At 34.0% G+C, this 19,208-nt stretch overlaps 2 protein-coding genes and 2 pseudogenes across 9 annotated transcripts in view; 2 read left to right on the top strand and 2 right to left on the bottom strand.

Moving 5' to 3' along the window:
- LOC126715970 (uncharacterized) overlaps positions 1 to 616 on the bottom strand; it is a 94,321-nt gene extending 93,705 nt beyond the window's left edge. For both annotated transcript variants that reach the window (XM_050416850.1, XM_050416846.1), the window contains exon 1: positions 490 to 616. The gene's annotated coding sequence lies outside the window, so the exon portion shown is untranslated. The remainder of the gene's footprint in view (positions 1 to 489) is intronic.
- Positions 617 to 7,185: 6,569 nt separating this feature from the next.
- Positions 7,186 to 10,811, bottom strand: LOC126715979 (UPF0481 protein At3g47200-like). Of its 7 annotated transcripts, none has more exons than XM_050416876.1 (5): positions 10,520 to 10,811; positions 10,197 to 10,286; positions 9,085 to 9,745; positions 8,691 to 8,916; positions 7,186 to 7,435 (listed from the first exon to the last, which is right to left on the bottom strand). In XM_050416876.1, the coding sequence occupies exons 3-5, from the start codon at positions 9,619 to 9,621 to the stop codon at positions 7,431 to 7,433; spliced, it is 768 nt and encodes a 255-aa protein (XP_050272833.1). In that variant the 5' UTR covers positions 9,622 to 9,745; positions 10,197 to 10,286; positions 10,520 to 10,811; the 3' UTR covers positions 7,186 to 7,430. The 7 variants fall into 7 exon arrangements, with proteins under 7 accessions (XP_050272833.1, XP_050272831.1, XP_050272832.1 ...); XM_050416874.1 differs by having other exon boundaries at positions 9,085 to 9,730; XM_050416875.1 differs by having other exon boundaries at positions 9,085 to 9,687.
- Positions 10,812 to 14,183: 3,372 nt separating this feature from the next.
- LOC126715989 (protein DMP3-like) lies at positions 14,184 to 15,290 on the top strand (annotated as a pseudogene).
- A 2,765-nt stretch (positions 15,291 to 18,055) lies between these two features.
- Positions 18,056 to 19,208, top strand: LOC126715986 (protein DMP3-like; annotated as a pseudogene).

The following is a 19,208-nucleotide window of genomic DNA, read 5'->3' as shown; positions in this document are numbered from 1 at the left end:
ACCCCCCCCAACCCCCCCCCCAAAAAAAAAAAAAAAAAAAACCCAATGTGTAAATTTTTTCATTTAAAGAAGGAAAATTTAAAAAGAGATAAACTTTCGCTGAACCCACTTCATAAATCAATAAAATTATAACTTCTATAAAGTATAAACCCTTGAAGTGGAAATTTTTTTTCCCAAGAAACTATTTTCCGTCAGAACAAACACGGAATAGAAAGCAGAGAAACCCTAAAAACGAGTCTGAAACATTTAAAAAAAAAAAAAAAAGAATTAGATTTAGAATGATTATCATAAGATTCATAACTAATATGGGATTTGGGTTTTTATTAATGGTGAAGAAAATCTAAAATTTAAGTCTTTCTTAGATGTTATTGAAAAACCCGATTGGTCTGTCAGAAAACGAGAATGGCAGGCGTTTGTTAATCAATTATCATATAACAAAAATTTACACAATATTGAGAGAGAGAGAGAGAGAGAAAAGAGTAAGAGTACCTCTGATAAATCTGAGCAACAACGTTGTTTGTGTTTACCAAAAAAAAAACGACGTTGTTTGTGTTTTCAAAAGTGTTTTTTTTATATATAAATGTTTTGGAGCGGGAGTTAGAGAGAGAGTTTTCACTTTACACGAACGGGAGACAAAAAATCACTTATAGTGACGTTTTAAATACAAAATTGAGAAATAATAATAATAATAATAAAACCTCCCAAAATATAATAATAATAGTAATAATTAAAAGTAGGTTTAATTTGATCATATCAAGTGAAAGGGAACAAAACTTACTATTAATTAATTAGAAACAACATCTTGACCCTGCAATTCTTCTTGTATGGTAGTTAGATTTGGTCAAAACCGATTAATGATGGAAATAAAGAGTAGAAGCAACGGGAAGAGACAGGGATTGGTTTCCACAAGATTTGGTTGGAGATTTTAAATTCTTTGCTAGATCTAGTTGGAGAACACCATATCTCTGCTATATATGGGTAGAGAAATAGTGAAAAACACAACTAGGTTTGGATGACTTGATTTTGTTAGATTTCTAAGCAATGTTGTCAATTCTGTACTGTACCGGCCGGTACGGCCGGAATATACCGTACCGGTCAGTAATCCGGTACGCTAAACCCCCCTGTTTCGTACCGGAAAAAATAACGGCCGTACCGGCCTCATACCGACCAATTTCGGGCAATATCGGCCGGTATTGGGCGTACCGGCCGGTACAGAAAAAAGTTTTTTTTTTTTTTTTTTTTTTTTTTTAAGTTTTGTAATTTTTGAATTTTTGTTAGGAAAGAATGGTAACTTATTTGCATTAACTTATTAGTATTATTTGTTTTCTTAGTATGCAATGGTAACTTTTAAGCTTTCAATTTTATTTTTTTTATTTTTTTTCCCTTTTAATTGATACTAAAGTTTAAAACCATGAATAATTAGTTCTGAATTGAGGAAATGTTTTATGGTAAACTTTTATATTTATTATAATATATATATATATATATATACACACAAACACATACATACATATATATATATATATTTATTTATTTATAAATATAAAAAATAGCGGTAAACCCGAAACGGTACACCGGTATTGACCGGTATCCGAAATATATCGTACCGGTGGCCAAACCGGTACGGCCTCCGGTACGGTATTGACATCCTTGTTTCTGAGTGGGGAAACCGACACTCGACTCGTTTGAGTGGGGTTTTGAAACATTCGAACTGTCATCGCTTGCTACTTGCCTTGCCATTGAAACCACTAGAATCCTAGTGGGTCGGCTCAAGCCAAGTGGATTAGTTGGTTTAACATGTCCTTGGAAAATTTGATTCTTAATGTTTACCTAACGTGTTAATTTACTTCCTACCCTTTTGGTATTGTTTCAAAATAGTTGTTGCAAATGTTTTTTTCATAAAGAATAGTTGATGCAAGTTGCAACTACGTATGTGTCAATTCTCTCTTCTATTTGCTCAAAAAATACAACTTCATGGAAAATATGGGCCTTAGAATTTGATCATTCTCAACCTAACATTCTTTCCGCTACCATTATCGGTGCCAATGCCCCATGTCATCACTCATCCTTCAGACCCACGATTTTATTCTTCTTCTTTCTTTGCGTGGCCTTTGCATAACTGTAATTTTTCAACTAGTTGGAACTTGGAACATTGGTGTGGGCTCAACGAGATAAGCACTTCAAATGTCATGATTCTCTCTACCCCATCATTTTTGACTTCTTTTCTATAATAATAATGATGATGATGATAATAAAATCTATAAATTAAGTACTGTTATTATTTTTAATGACAATGGGTTGGTCTCCTGTCCTCATTTACTTAAATTATTATGTATACTAGCTAGTATATTATATCTTCCTTTCACGCAAATGTTAATCTTATACATGATACGTACATATAAAATTCACCTTTATGCAAAAGAAAAAATAAGTAGTACATTGAGTACACCGAATAATCTCATCATAATTTTGTAATAGGCACAGTAATGTATTAGTTATTTTTAAGATTTAGCTATTCTTTAATTTGGTAGTGTTTTTATTATAAGGAATAATCATTCTATATCAATAGCTATTCTTCAAAATGAGAAAAAACTAGTCATCTCTAAAATGGTTATATTAGTTATTTCTTAGTAGGTGCAATAATTTCTAAAATTAATATATTTTCAAAAAAAAAAATTCTATATTTATGTAACAATTATAAAAAAAACACATATTTGTCTCAAATTTTAAAAAATAACCATTTATGGAAATATAATTGTATGAGTAAGATAGTTCCTAAAATAAATCTTAAATTTTATTTTAATCTTATAACTCAGAACCAAATTTATGAATAGATTTTCCTCTAAAAAAAAAAAAAAAACTTATGAATAGATTTAGTTATTACATTACAATACATTATATTCTTAATAATAAAAATTACTACAATTCCTGTTGTAATCCTCGTTCAATGTACCAAACATACCCTTAGATTAGCCTAGAGTAAAATTTCTATCTTATATAATATATATATATATATGTTTTTTTTTTTTTTTTTTTTTGCTTTTAATGCATCAATGTGATTTCCTAATAAATGAACCTCATTAATTAAATAACACCTAAATAAATGGGAGCAATTTAATGAATAAATGAGCCTCATTTCATTCAATATGAATTTTCTTTTGAAATTGTTTTTTATTCCTTGAAATTCATTTCAACATGACTACATAACTCATAAGGTAGCATTTCCAAGTCTACTTAGTTTCATTTGTTCCTTATATAGCCGCAACAGCAAGCGGTGTTGGAAATGCAATTAGGATATAAAATATGTTGATGTGCTTTTTTGCTGGCTGTGATACAGTTATCCGTTGTACAGGGAGGAGCAACAGTGACTTTTCCAAAGCACTGTTGAGAGTAGACCTCTCCAAACGTAGGATCTGTTTATGTAGTCTATGTACTATACCATTATGGTGTGTTTGAATGGCAAGATTTGGTTGATTTGGTCAGAATTCCAGAAAAATATATAGCAATGAAAATTTATGCAGTCTATGTACTATACCATTATGGTGTATTTGAATGGCAGGATTTGGATGACTAAAATTCAAATACTTTGTTTGCATAATTTAAAAAGGGTTGAGGATTTGGATTTGACAAATCCTCCAAGAATTTTAAATTTTAAAATTCTTGAATTTGAAACAACTTCTAAACCTATAGAATTTTAGAAATCCATATGACATACTTGAATATTTATAATTTGGAATTAAGGTATTTCAAATCCTTCATTTTAAAATTCAAATCTAAATTCAAGTATCCAAATGACAAATTATACTTTCTACCACACTGACAAATAAGCACAATGAAAAATATTGGATAGCTTTGAAGAAAAAGAAAAACTAGGACGTGTATACAGTTAGAACATTATTAACTATTTAAATAGGAGGTATTTTTTTTTTTTTTTAAATTGAGTTATCAATGATTATATATAGATTAAATATATTTAACACCCCAAACTTCAAAATTAGAAGGAACTTCGTTGGTTAAAACGAGAGGAGTAAGAATCGACTTACCACTTTAAAAAACTACCCATGAACAGAGCGAAAGGCGAAAAACACTTCATCTTAAGCAAGAAATGCACCTTGGTATTATGCAGACTTTCAAGTTTCAACACCAACAGTCTCGTTATTTATAAGCCAATGCTAATTTAAGCCAAATAAGTAATACTTATGAATTTTGCCAAATTAGGTAAGGCAAATCTAATCTAAATCTAACATGATATATGTAAAGTTGACAAATCTTATCTAATCTACTGACAAAGTAGACAAATCTAAAGATGAAAAAGGAAATTAAAGTCTTAATCTTATGAAGTGTTTAAAGGGGGGTTAAAGCCTTTTTATTTATTTATTGAAATTACCACATGTTTGGAAATTTTACTAAAGTGCTTTAGGGGGTCTTTAAAAGTTGAAAACAATCTTAAGATTATAGTTGAAAATTGAAGAAATTAGAACTAAGCTTTGAAATACTATTTATATTTTATTTTTATTATTATGCATTTTATGAGTTTTTCTATCGTTCATGATTTATAGATCCAAAACTTTGTTGCACTATTAACTATCCGTTGCCAAACACTTAATCGATAGGAAAATTCTTAGTTTACATTGTACGTGCAATATAAGATTTACTTTCTTAGTTTTTGTTGTTTTAAACAATCCCCCTTTCTTTTTTATTGCAATCTCTGAATTATATTATATGAGATCCCACAACTTTATGGGTTTGACCCCCCCAAAAAAAAGGTGTTAAAAACACTTTAAATGCCCATTTGGTTTTGCTTTTGGAGAGAGAGAGAGCCATTCTCCATGCTCCGAAAGTACCTAAAAATTACTCGAGAGAGAAAGAAAAGGGTGGGGTTAAAGTTAAAACTCTTTTAATTGAGCTTACAAAAATATTTGACAATTTCGCTAAGAAGATTTAAGAGGATCCTTAAAGCTGAAAATTCTTCTAAGGTTAAAGTTGAAATTTAGAGATTTTAGGATGAAACTTTATGATTCACTATTCATGATTTATAAATTCCAAACTTTAATTCACTATTCATTATAATTTGCTAAATGCGGAAAACAAATATCTTTTCTGTTATAGCTTCATTTCAAAAAAGCTTTACTACTAAATTAAGCTCAAAGGTTAAGATTCTACTTTCCACAAAAATGCCCAATAAGCAAGAAGAAGGCTAATGGAAAGCCTTGAAAAAAAAAACATATAGAACCATAACATATTTACACTCCAAACATTTTGGTTCTTTTTTTTAATTATTTTTATAAGCATTTTGGTTCTTGTTTGTTAAATGGAAGGTCTATTTCTAAAATGGAGTCATCCAAAATCATATATGGACTATAATATATTAACACCCAAAACTCCAAAAACATAAGTAACTTGACTTACCAAAATGAGTGAGAAACGAATTTCCACTTAAAAAACTAAGACCAACAACATAAGCAAAGGGGAAGTAAAAAAACACTTCATCTTAAATAAGAAAAATGCACCTCAGTATTTTACTGACTATCAACCTCAGCAATCTTGCTACTTTTTTTTTTTTTTTTTGGGTAATTGTTTATTGCGGGGGATAGAACCCCACACTAACGGTTACAAGTGGAACTGGGTATCACTAGGCTACAAGGCCCAGTGGTCAACAATCTTGCTATTTATAAGGCAGTAATAACTAATAATGTATGTCATCATATAAGTAATTCATATAAATTTTACCTAATTAGACAAATTTAATATTTTTTTTTTAGAAACAGACAAATCTAATATTTATATATACACACAGATACAAGTAGAAATAAATGTTGAGGCGTTGCCATTTGTGATTTGCATATTTGGAGTTGGAGGTTCGAATGCTTGACAAGTAGCAGCTACTTGTCAAGCACTGGAACCTCCAAATACGGCAAGTGGCAAAGTATATATATTATCATATTAGCATCACTCTTGAAAAATTTTGCTACTTGTCAATGTCAAGTACGGGAAGCTCCAAATATGCCAAATGGTACATTGCTAGACTCTCAATTCTACTTAATTTATATGAGTGATGGTAGAGATACTAAAATTTTTACTATATTAAACTTACAAACCGATGACGTGTTACTAGTCATTAAAAGGTAATTCATATATTTATTTAATTATTTTTTGAAGTGACATCGATCACAGTGCTTGCTTGACATGCTTTCCTCTTTATATCTATCCACCAAAAGATTTGTTTCATCCACCAAAAGATTTGTTTCAACCCATTTATCAAGTAGAATGGCATTTTCATTCTCAATCCTTCTTAACCTCTTTTGGAATATTTTAGCTTGATTTTGCCAATTCTCTAAAAATATATAAACTCATTCCATACCAAAAAATTAATATTTGGCCTGCACGCATAATTAATAAACTCCATACACATGAACTAAGTGTCAATTAGTTGAGTTTTATAACTCAACTAATTGACACTTTCTAGTGTTTCAAATGTAAACATCTGGCGTTTAAACCTCCGCTCCTCTTATAACTATCCAATTATCAAAAAAGAAGAGAAAAAAAAAAAAAAAAAAAAAAAAAAAAAAAAAAAAAAAAAAACCCTATGTTTATGACATTTACATTAAACCCTAACTCATAAAGGGATATAAACTTATTCCATACTAAAAAAAAATCAATATTTGGCCTGCACGCATAATTAATAAACCCCATACACATGAACTAAGATGCATCAAGCCCAAAAACCAATAACTAATCACAAAGTTGGGGAAAGGCTGTTGAAGAATACCTAAGATAATGTTTCTTCTTAGATTATTTGAAGAATTAATGTTGCTAATAACATTAGGAATAGAATTTTGTGTTGAAATTGGAGAGTGGTCGTGTCTTAGTAAGCATAAAAAACTTAAGAAAAAAGAAAAAACATAGGAAAAAGAAACTAAAAAAATGTACACCCCTTTATATTTTTTATTTTTTCCCAAATAATATCGTGCTTCTTAAATTTTCATATATTTTAGTAAAACTATTTAGACATGATGTTGCTTAAATATTTTTCAACAAGGGTTGGAATTGCTAAAAATAGTTGTCTGATTAAAAATATTTTGTTATTAAAAAAAAAAAAAGGCAAATCGAAAAAAAAATAAATAAATACTGTCATGACGGTTGTAAAAATCTGAGAAAAAGATATCATTTCAAAGGAGACTTGAATAAAATTAAAAGCTACTATATATAAAATTTCGAATGAATTATCTGTGCAGCATTGGCAGTTATGAAGTTTATATGGAGACCTTATTCATTACATTCTGATCATAATCTTAAAAGAAAACCATATTCATGAAACTTGTTTACAACTCAAGCATTATTATCAACAAAATCCAGTAAGTTCCAATCAATTCAATAGGACAGTTCCTGCTAAATGGCTCCATTGGTTTCAACCATCACTGCCACTCTGTTCATCCTGCAAACAGAATGAGAATGTAAAAGAAACTGAATTAAGATCTGTACAGTTAAGATTTTGGTTAGTGGCATAACCGCACATGTGAATAACTAGCAAAGCTAAGCTAATGTATAATGAAACAGGTTAGTAGACGACCAAGTCACATCTTTAATTGCTTCAAAACATAAACAATGTTAGACAGTTAGACATCTTTCATGAAATTGATACATCAAACCACTAAGAATACCTGAGCAAAAATGCAAGAAAGTATGAAGCTTTAAAAAAAAATAATGTCCCTATACACTACCCATCATTGAGTCAACAATCAGCAAATCGGTACAGATTTACAGGCATGAGAGGCCACATTTCAGAATGTATAGATTGATTCATTCCTCACAGTGTCACAAATTGAACTAGAAGTCTAGAACACATTTTCAGATCATTATAAAGCAAATCATCAAATGGCTATACAAAATGGCTATACCAAACTTTCAAATCATTATAAAGATGTTTTTGCTTCCACTAATTAAAGGGGAGCAGGAGCGGGAGCAGGAGCGAGAGAGGGACAGCAAGAGGTACAGGGACATGGGGTGGGAGAGGAAGAGGATTTATGAGCTGTGAAATCTGCTTTATCTACAATCTGGACGAGGGATAAACTGACGGAGAAACTGGATGATGGCAACGCTTAATATCATCCAACCTAAGTAGCCAATGTTGCTGAGAACTAGGATAAACAGAACTCTGAACCACTTTGACCGATAAAAACGATTGACAGCTTCAATTTTCTCAGTTATGCAGCAGTCATCTATGTCAAACTCAAGGTGTTTACTGAGACTATTAAGAAGATTCACCACTTCCTCATTGCCACCCTTCACTTGTTTGATAATCCCAGCCTCACGAAGAATATCGATATCTTCTATCGTGTCCACTAAGCTATCCAAGAGAATTGCAAGACAGGAAAAACATGGAGCTGGATATCTGTCGCTCTGTTCATAAGCTATCAAGTTCCTCAACAAAGGGCCAGTACTATCATCGATGAATAGAGTGGGAATCTTCAACTTTCCACTTTTAAACTCCATACCAAGAGGGTTACCAGATTTTTTGCGGAAACGAACACCAGCATGTTTTAGTGATGTGGCATTATGTACCCAACCCTTGCCAGGAAGTTTATCATATTTTTTCCATTCTTTAACCCCTTTTACTGGTGAGGGTTGTTTTTTGTGATCCCTAGAAATGAAAGTAGAATGAAACAAAGCCAAAAGATGTGGATACTTGCCTTTTGTTTCAAGTATATCTGTTTTCAATTTGTCCTTCCCAGGTCTCAACGGTTCAAAAAATTGGAGAGCAAGCATGTTCAGAGTAGCTTCTCGCTCGATGATAGTAAGCTCAAATATTTTCTGCAGCACGAACATAGGAAGCTGGTTCTCAAGCATAAGCAAATCATGAGCAATTGTTGGCAACATCCAACGCGTTTCAAAAATGGGCTCCTCCATATCTTTTCCCTTAAAAGAGAGAAGAAAAAAAATCAATTCATATAGTATAACTTCGCATGGGTCTATTGAGTTCTAAAAGATAATTAAACAGACAAACCATATCTAAACATAGCTGATTATCAAAATAAAGAATAAAAAAAATCTAAACATAGCTTGATGCTGCATTCCTAAAATTACCTGGTAACTCTGCAAGAGCTCTACAATGAAGCAGCCGTCGAGGGTCATCATCTTGACAAAATCATGACTATTTATATTCTCAAAATCCTCCAAATAGCATTCTCTGGTTTTTCCCTCCAATTCTTTCATGGCATTTTCAAGACTTTGTTCACCAGTAAGCCCTCTTATTTTCTGTAAGAGGCGATTGTAAAACCGCAACTTTTGAGCTTCCATGAATCTCAACCCTGGTTCATCATGATGAAATGGACCAATGGAAACAACCTTGGGGTTGTAAGCTCTTTCGTCAACTTCACGAACATGTGCAGGAACCTTGAATATTAAACATTTAAGAGGCTCTTTGGCCACTGCATTAGTAGGAGTTTCTCCTTCGCTATCTTGCACACTTGCTTCAGTTATACTTTCACTTCCTTCTTGACTGGATGCAATTGACAGCCCTTCAATAATGGTTCCTTCTTGACTGGATGGACTTGACAGCCCATCAATAATGGTTTCTTCAACAATATCCTGTACCGCTCGTTCCATATCTTTTAACAGCATTTTTGCCTTTTGGTGCTTATTGAGTACAAAAATGCGGCAACTTGCACAGTAGCTGTCCTCTGTACTCTTTTGATGAATAAGAGATCTTATAAACACAAATCCAAACACCCTATAGCAACAAACACTAGAATTCAAATAGAAAATATGAACACTAAGCAAAAATATTACTAATCGTATGTGAAAGGCTAATTAAGATCTTTTGCAGTCTAATCTCTACATGCTTAATTTTTTTTTTTTTTTTTTTTTTTTTTTTTTTGACAAAACGATAGAAATATATTTCTTATTTTTAAGTGGTTAATCTTTTTCCTAGTTTTGGCCCCCAAAATTTTAATTCGGTCCCATCCCTTTATCAACAGTATTGAATCTATTGATACAATTACAAAACCGTATAGGGCTCAACAGTATAGGGTTCAATTTTCTGAAATAATGCTACAATTACAAAACCGTACATACTTTCGTCCAACAAAATCTGTAAGAAGAGAGACTATAGAAGAAATAAAAGATGTGAATGCATGCATTACTATTTTTGTGTGTACTCTAATAAGTATTACTGTTTACTAAATATATATACCTACCTGAAGAATGGCTGAAGTCAAATGGATTAAGGAGCTTCCCTCTGGATAGACCACCAAATGTTGTTAATTCTTGAAGGCAATTTCTCTACACTAGAAGAGTGGAATAATTGTTGAAGGGAAGAAAAGTTTGAGAATCAATGGAATGGCGGATGATTTGCAATGCCATGAAAAAACCCAAAACAAATCATTGAAAGTACCATGAAAAAAGATGCACAAACAAATCAAACAAAACCCACAAACAAATCAAATGAAACCGAAACAAACCCACAAATAAAAAAATCAAATAAAACCAATACAAAAACCTGAAGTTGAGAGAAACAAACCTGAAATTGCCGAGACAGTGAGGGCAGGGGTTGTGGTGAGTTGCGGCTAGGAAGAGAGACACGGAGAGAAGTGGGTATAGTGGGGTTGGGGTTGGGTTTGTGATTGTGTGTTTGAATGGGTCGGTGGTGGCCGGTGGAGTGGAGATGGAGAAGGGAAATGGATCGAGAGCGAGAGTTTTTTTCAATTTAGAGTTTTTTTCAATTTAGGTTTGTGGGTATTGAGCTTTGTTTAGACGCTGACGTGAGGTTGAGAGCTTCTTCTTTCTTCTTTCTTTCTTTCTTTTTTTTTTTTTTTTTTTTTTGAGAAGGCGGGAAGCTTTTTTTGAAAGGTCTGTGAGTATTGGGTTTTGTTTAGTGGTCATTCTACCGTATCCCCTCAAAAAAAGAGGGGGTATGGTATCCCCTAAATTTGAACCCTTCATTTAGTATTATTTTAATCTTGATCGTTGATGTAATTTCAATGCGTTTTGGTTACCGGCTAAACAAGTTTTATATATAAACCAAAAATTAAAACATTTATCAAACTTTTCTCCTCTCACGTTTGCTTCTCTACCTTTGCTTTGTTTCAGTTTGCCTTTCTAAACAAAACCCTCAAATCACAGCTAAAACCATACAAGAACAAAACAACCGCACACCCACAACCTCAAACCAGCGGCGCTTCTTCTCATCCAATCCAACTCGTTGACATTGCTCTCTAATTTCGTCTCTTCCAATCCATCCTCAAATTGGCAGTGCACTTATATCCAATCCAACTCGGCGGCGCTTCAACTCTTCCCGTACGACTCAACGGCGCTTCTTTTCTGCCATTCTAAATCAGCGGAACCATCCACTATCTTCAGGTTCTCTCTTTACATATGATTAACGCTGATTTGGGTTTATATTATTTCTCTAAACTTTGTGGGTTTATGCAATTATTGTTTTGTTTGAGTTTCGATTCTTATATATTTGACAAATTAATCTTTACACTAAAGGGCTCGATAGTCCACCATTGATTGCCTGGATCACTACTGCCATGCGAAACGAAATTGTAATAAGGTTGCCAATGCTTTGGTAAAGAAATCTTGGGTTGGGCTAGAACTTCAGGTTTGGGTTGAAGACTTACCTGGGGACATTATCCCCCTTGTTCTATTTGATGTTCATAGTTTTCTTATGTTTTAATAAAAGCATCGGTCTGTCTCACAGACTGATTTCTAAAAAAAAAAATAATAATAATAATCTTTAGTAGCTGATTTTGTCCAATTTTAAGTTTTTTCTTTAAATGCAAGTATCTTCTTCTCAAACCAAAAAAAAAAAAAAAAAAAAAAACATTTTGATGTTTCTAATTAATGGAGATATTTATAATTTGAACTTCCCCTCCCGTTAAAATATTATCTAACCAATTTGGTTAAACTCTCCAACACTTGTGTAAAAAAGCGAGTTGCAAGTTGTGAAAATTTTCGTAATTTTTTTGTGATATCTCTCTGGCGATTTACATTTGATATTCACGAATGAACACTCTTTTTAAAGGAAATTGAAATATCTACACTCAGACCAACATTCACTTTGATAGGACCATCGAATTTATGGGTCAAACTTGGCTAGATATTGCATTTTGCTATAAAACTTCTAGATTTGGCTTAATTTGACTATTATAACCAGTTGTTTTTCCGACTCAAATTTGATTTTTCTCGATTTTTTTGTCTATTCGAAGAAAAAATATATTATTTTAGGTAGAGAGTGTAAAAGGGGTAGGGACACCGACAAACCAAATTAGAGTCCTATCCAAGCATTAAATAGAGATCAAATGAAATCTTAAACGTACAGTTTAATCTCGTTTTATATGGAATTATGATTAACAAAACTGAGGGAAACACTAATATTTGGCTTACCGGGTTGGATTTGGCAGGGGAAGAAGGTTTATGTATCATACATTAATACATACACCTGTTATATATCAGCAATATTTAAAGATTTTGTGTTGTTTAGATACTTCAAGTAAGCATTGAGCCAAAAAATAAAATATAATTACGAAACTGTATATAGTATATACATGCCAGTGCCATCCAGCTTTAATTAAGAATACCCGAATCCTAGTACCACAAACTAAAACTTTTCAAGCTCATCTAGATTTAAGAATGACTTAACTTGAGAGAAGTGATAATCTTTCGTATAGTATAATACCTTTTTTTTTAAACCGTATAGTATATTACTTTATTCCTCCAGCCCCAAGAAAAAACAAATTTTATATATCCATACGAATATAATGGAGCCTGCAACTTTGGAATCGTTTACCAATTTTTTTTAAAAAAAAAGAAAAAGAAAAAAAAAAGTGAAAGCCCGATTATATTATTCTGACATGTTGATGAATAAAAAATTATCACTTCGAAAAAGAATTCTGGGCTTCCCCAAAGTTTTGTATTAGTTGTGATTTGTGTATACACTACGGTTGTGTTTGGTTCGTGTAAAAGCATTTTCGGAAAATATTCCATTTTCTAGAAATGCTATTTTCCGGAAAGGAAAATGTTTTCATATGTTTGGTTGCATTTCAAAAAATTTTCCGAAAAATATTTTCTGGTGTTTGGAAAAGAAGAAGGAAAAGACAAACCTAGAAAAACAATGACAAAACCCAGAAAAAAAAAAAATCATCAACGATTGATGCTCTACTGGCTAGTTCGACGAGGGGCGAGATCGCGATCGACTGGGTTCGACGGCGCGGTGCTTCGCGATCGGCGTGAAGGCGAGATCGCAATCGATGGCGCGATCTCGCGAAGCACCGCGTCGATCGACGTTTCACGAGATCACGATCGGCGCGGTGCTTCTCGAGATCGCGATCTCGGATCGTGATCGACGGCGCGGTCGTCGAACTGGAGCTCGCGAGATCGACTGGTGCGTGCGATTGGCGCGGACTGGAGCTCGGGGTTCGCTGGCGATCGTCGGACTGGACTGGAGCTCGCCTTCCTCTCGCGTGCTCGCTCTCTCTCTCTCTCTCTCTCTCTGGAATTCATTTGAAGTGAAAAAGGAACGAAAATTCATTTCCGTAATCAAAGCCTTTTTTTTTTTTATCAACAAAAATCAATTTCTGGAAAATTCTATTTTCCGGACCAACCAAACACCCGCATTTCCGGAAAAGTATTTCCGGAAGTGATTTTCACCCAAAACAAACACACCCTACACCTTTTTTTGACGGAGAATACATTACACCTTTATTAATTGTATGGGTTGAAAAAGAGAATATCCAAACCAATTATGTTGCAACTCCTCTCTCACACACACATATATACTAGCCTTTGAGCACATTTTCCAATCACGAAAAAAATCTAAGAGCGTAATGAGAGTATTATGTGTGGTGAAATAATTTTTCAGAGGCTAGTCATGATTAACAATTATCTTCTAGCTTGTCATATATTTTCTCTTTCTACTTTTATTTCTTTTATTAAATAGATATTTTTCTCAAAAAGAATAAGAGATTTTCTCAAATTATCATATTATCCGAACAAAAAAAAAAAAAAAATCCCTCTTTTTAGATGTGGAAAATGAGATTGAATTAATAATTAATGACTGCATATTTATGAATACCTTAAATAAACCATCGCCACTCATTCTTGATAACGTGAATATTCCAAGTTTCCAACCCTTCCCTACCAAATCCATCAAACTCAAAATCTATCTATATTTGTGTCCCCAAGAACCCCACAACCATTTCTAGCTACTCCCCTTCTCCAAAACTCTCAAAAAAAATTCCTTAATTCACCTTCTCTCATCACACACCAAACTACATCTAGATCGATATTGATCAAGAAGTCACATCATCAGCACCACCACCACACCATCATCAGCTATAAGGAAAAAAAAGGTTTGTAACAATTGTGACAATCTCATCAAATTGAAAATCTCATATCATCATCGCCACCAAAATAACCATTATCTATTTTGAAACCCAAAATGGCTACACCTACAATTAGATCAAGAACTACCGTGCCCACCAAGGAACCATCAATAAAGGCCACCGCGGCCGCCACCCCCAATGTTGACCAAGACGCCCTAAACCCCCCACTACAACGCCAACCATCTAAACAACAACGAGCAACACAAAGCCTAACAAGCACGGTAGCCAACCTACTCCCCACGGGGACCCTTCTAGCATTTCAACTTCTCATGCCAGTCTTCACACAAAATGGATCATGTGACTCCGCCACACGCGCCATGACGCTCGTCCTCCTCGCCCTCCTCGCCCTCTCATGCTTCCTCGCTTCCTTCACTGACAGTGTCAAGGCCTCGGATGGACAAGTCTACTATGGCCTTGCCACCTCCAAAGGGTTGTGGCTGTTTGATTGTCCAGCCTTACTTTTAAAGCCTCGGCAGCAGCTGATGTAAATAAGAAAAGAGAGTTTCGTGATTGGCTTCATGCTGTTTATCTGTATTGGTGTTTGGTGCTGTGGCTTTGAGAGATAAGAATGTTGTGCAATGCTTTTACCCAACGCCTGGGAAGGAGACTCAAGAGGTTCTAAACATTGTTCCAATTGGTATTGGGATCATTTGCAGCTTGTTGTTTACAGTAATTCCCACCACAAGGCATGGCATTGGTTACCCTGTTACACCTGGCAAATAATTCTTCATTTTTTTTCTATAATTATTTTTATTTTCTTGACCATTTTAATTTTGTATACTTGCTTTAGTTGGAAGAAAGTGTAAGAGATACGATTACTTTGTTTCATTAACAACAATAATTATTAGTTCAACTAATTGAATTTTGTATTCTTGTCCTTGTTTTATATATATTTGTCATTCATAAGTTTGGCTGACTTTGAGTTACTTTGTTTATGGTCAACTAGGAACGTGGGGGAAAAGAAATCATTAAATTGCATTTTGCCTGTAACAAATAAAAAATCAGCCAACTATTCCACAAGGAAATTATCAATCAAAATAATGAGATGATACACCTCCAAATTAATCGGGTCAAATGTTGTCTACAACACACATTTCCATTTTTTAAAATGATAAATTAATTAGTTCCCACTAGCCGGTTCAATTTATTATTTAATGAGCCACTTGTTAATTTTTTACTAGTGAAATCTTTCTTAATGCATTTCTTGCTACAATTAACAATGTTTAAAGATATAGCATTAAAATAGTTTTTTTGTGATTGGAGTAACAGCACTTTCATTTGAATTCACTTCTGACATCACTTTTATTATGCACCAATTACATCAGACTATATCAGTAAGCGTGAAGAAAATAAAATTGATGTCCTCAAAACTTCTTGAAATATTTTTGTTTGAATCATTGGAAGAAGCTGAAGACTAATAAGAGGGATGCATTATCAAGCAGTGCAAGAAAGGGGTCATTCTTATCCAACCCCACATGAAGAAGCAGTTTCTGTAGCTTCAATGGCAACAGAATCTAGTGACAAAGAATCTCAAGGCACAAGCTTTGGCAGTACTACTGATTCTCAATACAATCCTAGTGATGTAGAAACCGATAGTACAAGCTCTAGTGGTACTGATGATTCAAACAACAACGTGGCACATAGCGTCTGGTTAGTGATGCCTTTTGGCTCACTAATGCCCAGCCTTAGTACCTTCATGAAGGTCATGACTTAATTGTTGCAGCCACACCTAGGGGTTTGTGTGGTTGTATCCTTTGATGATATCCTCATCTACAGTAAAGCCTGAGAGAACATTTGCATACTGCATTTGACAAAAATGTTAGTTTGAACTTTGAAGTGCTGAGAAAACAAATATTCTATGCTAATTTGTAGAAGTGTATACTTGCAACCAATAGGGTAGGCTTCATGGGCTATGTGATCTATGATTTATGGATTCATATGGATAAGGCCAAAACTATCCTTAAATGGCTTAAACCACATAGTGTGCAGGAAGTAAGGAGCTTTCATGGTTTAGCTATTTTCTATGGAAGATTTATCAAAGGCTTAGTACTATAACATCAACCCTGATTGATTGTTTTAAAAGAGATTATTCTGAATGGACTGATGTAGCTAGCAAGAGTTTCAAGGACCTAAAACAAGCCTTGACTATAGCTCCCATATTGGTTGTTCCACGTTTTGAAAAGGTCTGTGAGTTTGACTGTGATGCAAGTGGAGTTGGCATAAGGTGACTGTTAATGTTAGGTCAGGATAGTATATCTCTAGCCTATTTCTATGAGAAGTTGAATGGTCTTATGGCTCGAATATTGGACCTATGACCTAGAGTTTAATGTGCAAGCCATTAAGCACGGGGAATATTATTTAGCCTACAAATGAGTTTTATTTTTTTTAATACAGATCCCTAGGCCTTGAAATTTGAATGGTTGCTTTCTTGCAACAATTCAAATTTTCAATTAGGCACAATGTTAGGGTGCATACTAAAGTTGTAGAACATAATGGTGTGCCTTTTAAATTTAATGCATTCACAAGTGGTAGGATTTGATTTCTTTAAGAACAGCTATAGGCATATAACAAATATTGGAAGATCTTGCAAATATTGATTGAATGACATAAACTGCTTCTCTTGAGCTACTTGTATAAATGATCTTGAACAGTGACCTGTTATAATAGACTCATTTGATAGTAATTCACCATCTAAATTCTAACGCACCTTGTCTGATATTATTAGATGGTATCCCTTTTCTCAAATGTAAAAGGAATTTTGTATAGAAAAAGAAAAAAAAGTCAAATTTATATGCTATAGATATCCTATCATAAAAGATTTAGGAATGCTCTTATGCATACCTGCCAATAAACATAATTATTTCTATCAAAATGCAGCGGAACGGATTGAGATTGGCCACGATTCATCAACAATGAGGTCAAGGATCTCACTCAAGAATTTTAATCTTAACTAAGTGAATTTAACTTTGATACCAATTGAAAGAATCGGTTTAGACTCCAAAACAGTTATGCAGTGGATCAATTCACCAATTAATTCAATCATGTGATCTCAATTAAAAACAATGGAGCAATGAAACTAGTAAGTCACCAAAGCTATAAAGCATGTAAGGAAGGAAATAAACAAAGTTAAAAACCAATAAAAAAACACATATCCAAAAGAATGACCACTACAACTTAAACTAAAGAAATCCACTATATGGAAAGAAGTTTACAATCTAGTAAATCATTTATGCCCAAACTCTAGTGACTTGCTATAGCTCTAGAATCTCGAATCTCTAAACCTTACGATACATGGACGCTTTCATAAATGATGTATCCAAATTCATAACTAGAATTTTTGTTTGATTCCAAAATTTTCTTGAATGTATATATTTTTTAAAACAATGACGCATTGGACTCTGTGATTTTATTCTCGATCAGCTTGAAACCAGCAACTCCCTCTTGTGAATTTAACTGTGAATTCATGGGTTTTTTGAAAATTTAGGTTATACACCTGGTGGGATATTAGAGGATGGATATTCCCTTTTTCAAATGTAAAAGGAATTTTGTAAATAAATAAATAAAAAGCAAAATTTATATACATGTACATCATTATCATATTACTTATCACAAAACGTCACGCTGACATTACTTATCACAAAAAGCCACCTTTCAAGTCACGAAAGTAACCACTCTTCTAATTCCTTAACGCCAAATAGCCTTTCTCATTTCATCACATCTCACATTTCTCTTCCTCCACCTTCATCATTCACCAAAAACTCTCATTTCACTTCTACAATCCACCTTGCCACCACCACAAAAATCACCACCTCTAGTCAAATTTTCCAAAAATTTAGTACACAAAGCTTTAACTTTTGTAAGGATCAATCTTCATTCGTGGCAAACTCCTCTTGGCGGAAAACACTTGTTATCGCATCAAGATCCAACCTTCAATCTTAAATACCCACTTTATCATTCAGCCTCGCCCATTTTTTCCAAAACCCAAAAAATGTCTAATCTTAGGCCAAGATCCACACCCACCACAAAGCCACCGTCCACACCCAAAACCCCCAACACAACCACCAATACAGATCCTGATGACACCCCAAAGCCCCAACTCCAACGCCAACAATCTCTCTCACAAAGAGCAATCTCCCAAACCTTATCAACCACAGCCACCTTAGCCAACCTTTTACCCACAGGAACCCTCATGGCTTTCTAACTCCTCATACCAGTGTTCACACAAAACGGCACATGTGACTCAGCCACATGCCCCATGACACTCGTCCTCTTAGTCATCCTAGCTCTCTCTTGCTTGTTTCACAGACACAATCAAGGCCTCAGATGGACAAGTCTACCATGGCCTTGCCACTTTCAAAGGGCTTTGGCTGTTTGACTATCCCGGCACTGAAACTCAAGGCTTGCCTGATCTGAGTAAGTACAGTATAAAGTTCATTGATGTGGCTCATGCTGCGTTAACTGTGCTTGTGTTTGGTGCTGTGGCTCTGAGAGATAGGAATGTTGTGAGGTGCTTTTATCCAACGCCAGGACATGAGGCTCAGGAGGTTTTGGACATTGTGCCTGTTGGTGTTGGCCTAATTTGCAGCATGTTGTTTGTGGTTTTCCCAACTAGAAGGCATGGCATTGGGTACCCCGTCACACCGGGCAAATAAATTGATCATTTGTTGCTTGCTTTTTTTGTTTGATGGGTCATGGGTGTCATTATTTTTCATGATCTCCCTTCCCTTTGTTATTTTGCTTTAACTTTTTTTTCTTTTTCTTTTTTGGATTGAAAGATTGTAAGTTTGAATTGGGAGCATAATAAATTAGAAGAAATTTCAGTCA

This window comes from Quercus robur, chromosome 2 (genome assembly GCF_932294415.1).
Source record: "Quercus robur chromosome 2, dhQueRobu3.1, whole genome shotgun sequence".
NCBI lineage: Eukaryota > Viridiplantae > Streptophyta > Magnoliopsida > Fagales > Fagaceae > Quercus > Quercus robur.
The sequence above is the reverse complement of the archived record's forward strand: the minus strand, read 5'-3'. Positions and strand labels throughout refer to the sequence as shown.